The 9,944-nt window shown below is 39.0% G+C and overlaps 1 protein-coding gene across 1 annotated transcript; it reads right to left on the bottom strand.

The window, feature by feature from the left end:
- Positions 1-1,254: 1,254 nt before the first annotated feature.
- LOC124644120 (serine protease snake-like) lies at positions 1,255-9,713 on the bottom strand. Its single transcript, XM_047183343.1, has 10 exons — positions 9,579-9,713; positions 7,938-8,029; positions 7,427-7,494; positions 6,397-6,458; positions 5,795-5,964; positions 4,417-4,529; positions 3,723-3,878; positions 2,933-3,065; positions 2,159-2,290; positions 1,255-1,486 (listed from the first exon to the last, which is right to left on the bottom strand). The coding sequence occupies exons 1-10, from the start codon at positions 9,649-9,651 to the stop codon at positions 1,316-1,318; spliced, it is 1,170 nt and encodes a 389-aa protein (XP_047039299.1). The 5' UTR covers positions 9,652-9,713; the 3' UTR covers positions 1,255-1,315.
- Positions 9,714-9,944: the final 231 nt, after the last annotated feature.

Genomic DNA, 9,944 nt, shown 5'->3' with positions numbered 1-9,944 from the left:
GGCGCGTGTGTTACTGGCCTTAAAAAAGCACTGTGGTCTCACTCAAATGCAAACACAAAGCATACACAACAGTCATTCATAAAATTGCATTGACAAACACAACAAAGTTAATATTTGTTCCTAAAACTTGTCTGTAACGTGTATTTCTTGTTGGAAATCCAAATAAATAAGTAAATAAACACTCAGGTAATTTCAAACACTGACAAAAAATACTTAAGATGTTCCTCTGGACGCTATATACTCACGTGACCCTACTGAGTGACTAAATGACGTCAGACTGACGAGGTCGCGAATTCTTGAGAATCAATCAAATTCTTTAAACCAAACCGGTATATTCGTTTTATCTATTATTATAAATCATGGTATATTCAATTGTAGCATATGCTATTTCCAGTTAAAGTATATTCTATTGTCCTTTTATTTATTTTTTATGTTTTGATGTTGTTTGTTGTATTTTTCGATTCGGCAGACAATTTAGTCTACAGTACGCGGGTAGGCTAAGTATACTATAATTGATTCTATTATCAATTACAATACATTCCATATTCGTTGCCGTTATCGATATCGAGCAAAAATGAGCAAAAAAATCACGTTTGTTGTATGGGAGTCCCCAAAATATTCATTTTATTCTAGTTTCATGTTTTGTTATTATAGCGGCAACAAAAATACATCATCTGTGAAAATTTCAACTCTCTAACTATCACGGTTCATGAGACAGACGGATGGACAGAGGAGCGAAAACAATAGGGTCCCGTTTTACCCTTGGGTACAGAACCCTAAAAAGCATAACTTGTCTTGCCAGTTGAGATAAAGAAATATAAATATAATGAAAAATCTACTGAACAAAATAAACGAAAGCAAATTTCATTATATGGGTGCAGGAAGTCGTTCCTTCGGGATGCCTGAGGGACCGCGAGGAACGCGTAGTTTTTTATATACCGACAGATTACTGTCCAAAATTCTCTTAACGTCTTTCATAGCGGAATCCAGAATCAAACTTATTTATAATTTTTGACGTTCATAAGTGCTTGTAAAGGCCGAACTGTCAATTGCACAAAGCTCCATTAAAGTTAAAGCTTCATTAAATCTATTGCTGACACTTTTTATCTTGTTGATAAAGAAAGAGTCAGCAATAGACTTAAAGAAGCTTTAACTTAAATAGAGCTCTGTGCAACTGAAGGGTAATGAAATAAATGATTTGACTTTGACTTTGAGCCAAAAAGATTTAGTCCAAAATAGAAATCAAACAAAAAATATTTATGAAAACAATTTAATTTCTCAAAAATCGTAGGTTAACAAAGTTAGATCAAGACATTCAAGCCCACACAACGCTCTCAATCCAGGGCTTATAGAACGCCACCCGGGTGAACACATCCGGCTTCTGAGCACCAGCTCTGCATGTTTGGCCAAATGACGTCACGCCGATGACCGCGTAGATACAGCGAGAGAACTGGTTGCTGACTAATAGAGGCTCTCCTGACAGACCCTGGAAGCAAAACAAAGGTATTAGCAAATTTGGAAGTATATGATGATGATGACCTCCTAGCCAATTATCGGAAACGGCAGCTGTTCTTATATGAGGAGATCAGTGCAGGACATATTATAGTGCACCAGCATTTGCGCAGACACCAGTGCACTAACTATTCCTTCACTCTCACAGTCTGATGGGACGGCAATCCGACACGACCGGAGAGAGATCAGGCTGTTTGATTAGACAATCTATAAGGGCTGGTCATGTCATCATCTCCCGAGCCTTTTCTCCCAACTATGCTGGGCTCGGCTTCCAGTCTAACCGGATTCAGCTAAGTACCAGTGCTTTACAAGAAGCGACTGCCTATCTGACTTCCTCAACCCAGTTACCCAGGCAACCCGATACCCCTTGGTTAGACTGACTTCTGACTACCCGTAACGACTGCCAAGGATGTTAAATGGCAGGACCTACAGTTTAACGTGTCATCCGAAACAGTCCATTGGTGTCTAAGATATCCTTAGAAAGTACATACAAAGTTGCGTTGGTACTTGCCTGACCTGGAATCGAACCCACGCCCTCATACTCGAGAGGTTGGCTCTTTACCCACTAGGCCACCATGACTTTTCCAAAAATAAGGGCTGGTACCAACTTGTATATGGCCCAAAAACGCAGGTTCTGATGACTTACCATACAAGCTTCTGGCGCCTGGGACCGGCTTCCGTAGCACATTTGAGTGTTGGTATCGATTCCGTTCTTCAAGTGTCGGTTGGCCCCATAAGCATTCTTGCATTCTTCGTCAGTAAACTTCTCCAAATTGATCTGAAAGGTATACCGGTCCAGGTTATTAACTACAGTACGTCGATTCTATAAAATTCAGACAACAACTCGCATTTCACTTCGCTATTCACTCTCACTTCACATTCGGTTCAAAACGTTCTAAAAGTCATCTCATACTTTATCTGTCAAAATCTCGAGTTTAATTTAGTTCAACTCGCAAACACGCTCGCAAGAGTAGCGCTAGTGTAGTAACTCACGGCGGATTCAGATGCGAAGTTTAGAGTGAAGTCTTATAGAATCACACTGCAGGTTCTTATAACCTATCTATAGTATACAAATAGTTTTACATTTAGAGATTGGCAAGGGTGGTATTAGGTGACACTTGGCAAAAAAATGTATATTAGAAACGCAAAAGTTTGTATATATAATTGTCTGGAATTTATGGAAAGACACATTCTTTTCCTCTTTCAGGCAAAAACTATTCAATCGATTTTGATGAAAGCTTTAGGTTCTCAGTTGCATGTTGTAAGTACGTTTTTGTGCGATAATCTTTTGACGTTTGGCTGAATCGATTTTAATGCGGATTTCAACATAATATTTGTCAGGCTTAAGAAAGGTTTAAGGTATATTATTGAAGTCGGTTTCCTTTTGTAAAAAAGTTTTTATCAATAAATGAGTTCTCACCGTCTGCAGCGTATCAGCAAACTTAGTATAATCATTCCCCTTGATATCTCTCCAGGTGGTGGCTTTAGCAGTATCATCGTCCACCGCCTCAACGTGGAGACATGCAGGCAGAACATTCTTATCGAATGTTATTCTGGAATAATCATTATAATAGCGTTAGAGCCGATTGTCGGCTGTTCTTATTTGAGGAGATCAGTTGCGCAGATCAAAATCAAATCAAAAGTCATTTTATTCAAGGTAGGCTGTAGTACGCAAGCATTTATGCAGACACAAGTGCACTCTCCATTACTTCACTCTCATAGCGCGATGGGACGGCAATACTTCGCCACCGGAGAGAGATCAGATGTATCAATCACCAGCCCGTCGGATCATAAATGTAAGGGAATAGAGAAGGCACTTGTGTCTGATAAATAAAAAAAAAAGGCTCTGTTCAAACCAAACTGACTGTCAGCTGCCGAATGTGAAGAAATGTTATGCAGTTTATTGTATTTCCATACATCATCATCCTCCGAGCCTTTTCCCAACTATGTTGGGGTCGGCTTCCAGTCTAACCGGATGTAGCTGAGTACCAGTGTTTCACAAGAAGCGACTGCTGACCCGGGCGACCCAAACCCTTGGTTAGACTGGTGTCAGACTTACTGGCTTCTGAACTTCTGGCTACCCGTAACGACTGCCAAGGATGTTCAATGACTAGTATCTAAATGACGATATGTTATGCGTAATTTTCATAGAAACTGACATTCAGCGGCTGACGGAAGTTTGGTTTGAACGTAGGCCAAAAGATACTTACGGAGTTTCGGTCTCAATCAAAGCAATGTCATGGTACTTGGAAGGTGCCTTGTATTCCGGGTGAGGGATAAACCTCTTCACTTTGTGTGTCTGCCAGGAGGATGGAGGGTCCGAGAGCTTGTTCACGCCCAAAGCCACAAACTTCAAGTCGTCTCCGCTGCGGATGGAAATATTTTAGACTAGCTGGTGCCCGCGACTTCGTCTGCGCAGGTTTAGTATTTCGAACAATATGTTTACAAATTGTAGCCTATGTGTTATTCTGATGTATAAGCTATATTATTGTAAAGTTTCATTAAAATCCATTCAGTAGTTTTTGCGTGAAAGAGTAACAAACATCCATACATCCATACATACAAACTTTCGCGTTTATAATATTAGTAGGATTACCTAAATCATGAAAAACCAGTGTATAGATCTGTAAATAAATATTTTTGATTTGTGAAGAAAAAACGTTGGAAATACTCCTTAGTAGTAACTTATATCTTTATGGTTTGAAGTATATTTAGATCAGATTATATTGACTTTTCGTGAAAGATTTGAGATTTCTAAAATATATCAGTCTTTTGTTTTGCAGTGATTGTAAAATTCATTCTAATTATAAATTAACAGATAGATACGTTATAGAAAGCCATTAGGTTTTTTAATCGTTTGTCCTATTTACAGGTTCTTCGTTACAGGAATTGTGGGAAACTTACCCAGGACCGCTACGACCGGCATGGGCAGCCGTGAGGATGAATCTGTCGCTGAGAACCGTTCCTCCTGCCAACCACATCGCACTGGACAAGTCACCACCATAACCCAGAACAGCCTAGTAGAAATAGAAGACGGTTTTGGTTTAAACCATGGAGAATAACATGACTAGCGGATATATCATAACGTGGGCTGTGGGATTGTTCATACAGGGCTTCAGAAGGAACATGATGGGTTTCAGTCAGTAAGAGTCTGACACTCCCTCACGCTGCACCCACAGCGGGAGAAGTCATTTGATGATTGATGTCCCATAAAAAAAGGTGTCATAGCGCAAAATCTCCTAGGAAGTGTGAAGTAAGTGTTCGGGGGACGAAGAACGTTACTAGCTCGGCCCTTATACACCTTTCTTGGAACACGCCTTCCCAAAAAGGAAGTTCTCAATTAGATTCTTTGTATGTCTTCGTCGTTAAGGTCTCTGCACACAGCGGGCGCGGCGCGGCGGCGGGACGGGACGGCGACGCGACATTGAGCAGTTGTAATGTACCTACTAGATATTACGGACGACGCCACACAGAGCCAACAGTTACAGTCGCGTCCCGCCGCGCCGCGCCCGCTGTGTGCAGAGACCTTTAACTAACTGATTTGAACGATTTGTTTTTTCGAAAGGGCCCCAGTGTCCCATTCAAAATCAAAATCAATCAAAATCAAAACTCATTTATTCAAACTTGGCTGCAAAACAGCACTTTTCGAACGTCAGAAAAAAAAATTACATAAGACAGCCCCCAAAAACGCCCACCCTTCACCACTTCCTATGTGTTTTTGCTGGGAAGAAGAAGTGGCGCAACAAACTCCCCAGCAACACATGTCTGTCTGTAGGTTAAAAGAACCTTTCAACAAAGTACAGTGAGTATTGCAGTATGCAATACGCAATATTGTCATAAAATAAAATTACATTTAAAAATGATTTATAAAATCCACCACATGCTAGCTAGCACTCACCCTACGTGACTTGTCTAACCCAAGCATTGAATAAATATGATGTGAAAAAAATGTATAGCCTCCAATATTTATAATAGTTTATGAGGGAGTGCCCACCTTCATGTGATATTCTATTGCAACCCTGTGTAATGTACAACATGGGTAAGTAATGAATCTAGTAAATTGGACCGCTCAGCCAGTAAAAAAAAAAGAAGTATAAGAAAAGAGTCTACAAAATTATATTGTTCATCTATTATCATTATATTGTTCATCATTGTCATCAGGTCCAGGATCTGATGATGGAAACAATGAGTAGTCTAGTTAGACACCGACTGGACCTATGCAGGATTATAGATATTTTTTAGCAGTCCGTTTTTTTTTCCGAAAAGCTTATTTTCAACATACCTGGTGAGGGTATTCAGGTCCTGACACGTGTCCTGGTGGGGGAGAGCCCCCAACTCCCCACAATCCTATGCTATGACATTTTCTCTCGTCATCGTACTCCTTACTGATTCCGGAGTAGAATCCTCCGTCATGACATTTGTAAGGAAGAGTCTTCAAGTATTCCAGACAACCTGAAAAAAAGTAAATATTTTAAAGGCTTCATTGTATCCCGCTGCGGGAAGTAGGTCCCTCGGGACGCGGTATTCGAGTATTAATAAGGCGCTGACAGCACCCAAATTGAACAACAATTTTTTTGCCATATCTATTCAGTTTTTGACGGCGAAAAAAATAATTAATTTTGAACATAATCTCTGAGAACCCTGTTACTTTCAAAACACGTTTTCGAAAAGTTTACTCGAAACAAAAAAAAAATAAATAATGACCTCTTAAAATGATCTTCCAACATACAGAACTTAGTTGATTTATATTTTTGACTACTCAACGTATTTTAAAGCTGTTCGTTAATTATGTTACAAACGTCACGAACGTCCCGTCATCAGGCTTCTATTTCGTACCTAATTTTTTTTTGGTGCGGTCAGGCTCTTAAGGTTCTTAATACTTACTATCGCGGGCTTTAGTTCCATCCTTGAAGAAAAATCCGGTAGTTGGACTCATCACCACATTTCTGGAAAAGGGAAAATTATCGTAAATATTCATTCACATCTACTAGACTAACCTTCAGTTGCACAAAGCTCCATTAAAGTTAAAGCTTCATTAAATCTATTGCTGACACTTTTTATCTTGTCGACAAAGAAAGAGCCAGCAATAGACTTAAAGAAGCTTTAACTTTAATGGAGCTTTGTGCAACTGACGGTAAATGTGCCCAACAAGTAACGTGGCAGATACGGGGTGCATTATAACAACTGTCAAAGGCTAATCATTTTTGTATATAATTATTAGGTCTTTACAAGCACTAATGAACGACAAAAATATAAATTAGTTTGAGTCTAGGTGCCCATTCTAAAAGTAGCTTCCCATGGAGAAGAACAAGTAAGAAACTAATACTAAAACAAGAAATAATATTATCCTTCGCAGTGTATCCTTTATTCATTGACGGCCAGTTTCTTCATCAAAAGTTAAAGTTAAAGTAATGTCTAAAGTAAAAGTAACGGTCAAATTCGTTTTTTCAAAGCTAAAGTGACAGCAAAACTAATAGAAAAATTTAATTTAACCGTTACTTTTACTTTAGACATTACTTTAGCCATAACTTTAACTTTAACTTTTGATGAAGAAACTGGCCGTTAGTGGAGTTGTTACCTTAGTTCTTAGTTTTGAAAATAATCATCTTTCGAATGTCACAACTATTTCGATAGTGACATCCGTTCTGATATCAGGATTGCCGTCACTTTCTCCAGTTAAGAAACTGCGCAGAAGACTGAGTTTTTTAAACCAAGACTGGTAACCGGTAGTCAGAAGCCAGAAAGTCTAACAACAAGGGGTTACCCGGGTAACTGGGCTGATTAGGTCAGATAGGCAATCGCTCCATGTGGCACACGGGTACTCAGCTGCAGCTTGTTAGACTGGAAGCCGACCCCAACATAGTTGGGAAAAGGCTAGCCAGATGATGATTTGTTAGGTATGGTTTGAACTGACCTGGTGTCATTCACCAATTCGCAGTCGGTACAGCAGACAATCTTCACATCGTCTTTAGTTGAGCAAACCTGGAATATAATACATATTTTAAAATACCATCATCATTATCTATACCCCTTCAAGTACCAGAACAGAAAGCATACTCGACACTGCAGACTTTTTAGTCTAGGTATTTTAGCAAGTTTTAAGATAGTCTATTTTAGCACGCTTATATTAGCTTCTAGCTTCGCTTGTAACTACATATCTATGTAAGAAAATCTTGGAATCTTAATTTGCCCCACTTCCCGATCTTCGATTAGGATGAAATTTTGCACACGCTCTGAGTTCTGATGACAATACATGACTACCTAAGAAACGTTATACCAGTCCAATTAATCCAGAAAAAAATTGTGAGTGCTAAAAGCGTGTTTAGTTTTTAAATTATCAATTTGTATTTATTTGGAATTTTATCCAGTTGTGGGAAGTAGTTTTCAAAGGACGTGGGTACCGCTTGAGAAGACTGTATACTCACGGGGTGCTTATCACCTCGCGTGTCCAACGTAGTGAGGCATCTCGTCTCCTTCACACACTGGCCTTTGACTCCATCCCACTCGCAGGAAGCTCCTGGAAATACAGAGATGATCATCATCGCGACACTGTGGACCATAGATTAAAACTGTTGTTTAGTATTAAGTTATTTTAGTATTATTTCTGTTTATCTTGTTATAGTAATTTTCCTTGTCTTGTTTTTGTGTGTATACGTGTGCGTCTGCGCAAAAATAAATTATTTTTCTTTCTTTCTTTCTCTTCTTTCATCATCATCATCATCATCAGTGACGTGCCTTTTCCCAACTATGTTGGGGTCGGCTTCCAGTCTAACCGGATGCAGCTGAGAACCAGTGTTTTAGACGGAGCGATTGCCTATCTGACCACCTCAACCCAGTTACCCGGGCGACCCGATACCCCTTGGTTAAACTGGTGTCAGATTTACTGGCTTCTGACTACCCGTAACAACTGCCAGGGATGTTCAATGACAGCCCGGACCTACAGTTTAACGTGCCATCCGAAACACAGTCAATGGTGTCCAAGATATACTTAGAAAGTACATACAAACTTAGAAAAGTTGCATTGGTACTTGCCGGATCTCGAATCAAATCGAACCCACCCTCATACTCGAGAGGTTGGCTCTTTACTCACTAGGCCACCACGTCACTCATAAAATGCACGTTATGTTATTTATGCTAAAGTTATGATACTTAAGTAGGTATTGTATTATATTATTAATGTGACTTTGTCTAGACAACTTGAGGAAAATAATTCTAAGCTTCAAGTATTATTACTTTAAAAAACGGTAAGTTGACGTGGAGATGACGTAATATTCAATATTATCCGTCTTTTTATCGTCACAGGTCTCCTCTCACACAGACGGAAGGATGTAGGGAAGAATAGAGGACAATAAAGTACTACGAAAGTTACAAGGTCTTAAAACTAATTCATTAATTAAACTACTTTTAAAGCCAATTAAGTTACAAGTCCTGCTGGGGCTGCGGGATTCTTCGCGCTCACGGCGCTGCGCTGGTACATGGCGGGCTTCAGAAGGAACATGGTGGGGTTTAGTCAGTAAGAGTCTGACACTCCCTCACGCTGCATCCACAGCGGGAGCCGTCATTTGATGATATACCACAAAACAATGTTACAAATTAGTTAATTTTCTATGAAAAAAAAAAAACAGGAAAGAGGTCTAATCTTCTTTCGTAAAATATGTAACTGGACAGGTTAAAACGAAATAAATATTAGTAAAGAAAATGTTAATTAATAAAACTTATATTTTTAATGACCTTGCTCTTAAAGTTTACATTATAGACAGATATATAAAGAACTAAATAAAATTCAGATAAGAAACCCATAATAATAAAATAACAAAAGATTACAGAAAACAATACAGAATTACATTACAATAGATTATTAAATTAAATTATATAACTGCATAAAAGTCATCCACCCTGTTCTCGGCGAACATGCCGGACACACTACACCTCCACGGCATGTTAAGCATAGCTCTCATATAATATACTTTATTAGGTATTTATATATCAATTTTAAATTTAAATAGGTATAGTTTAGCCCTATGTTTTTTGGTTTAAGTCGCTTAAAAAACATAATTTAATCCTACCTTCTTCCTTGTTAAGGTCTGCAGCGACGCCGCACAAGCAGACACACACACACACAGCAATATATTTATACATAGTGACGAGACGCGCTCGACAAGGCCTCGACGATCACACTGCACTGAGGATGCCATATTTCTATATAAATATCAAGTTTTATCTATAGCTTAATATATATTTATATGCTAATATACCTAATAAAGATGTTTTATGTCTATTTGTTTGACGTTTCCTTGAAGTCGCGGTGGCCTGGTAAAGAACCAACCTTTCAAGTATGAGTGTGCGGGCTCGATTCCAGGCAGGTTTATTCAGGCAAGTACCAGTGCAACTTTTCTGAGTTTGTATGCACTTTCTAAGTAGGTATATCTTAG

This window comes from Helicoverpa zea, chromosome 29 (assembly GCF_022581195.2).
Source record: "Helicoverpa zea isolate HzStark_Cry1AcR chromosome 29, ilHelZeax1.1, whole genome shotgun sequence".
Taxonomy (NCBI): domain Eukaryota; kingdom Metazoa; phylum Arthropoda; class Insecta; order Lepidoptera; family Noctuidae; genus Helicoverpa; species Helicoverpa zea.
This window is presented reverse-complemented; position numbering and strand designations above follow the sequence as displayed.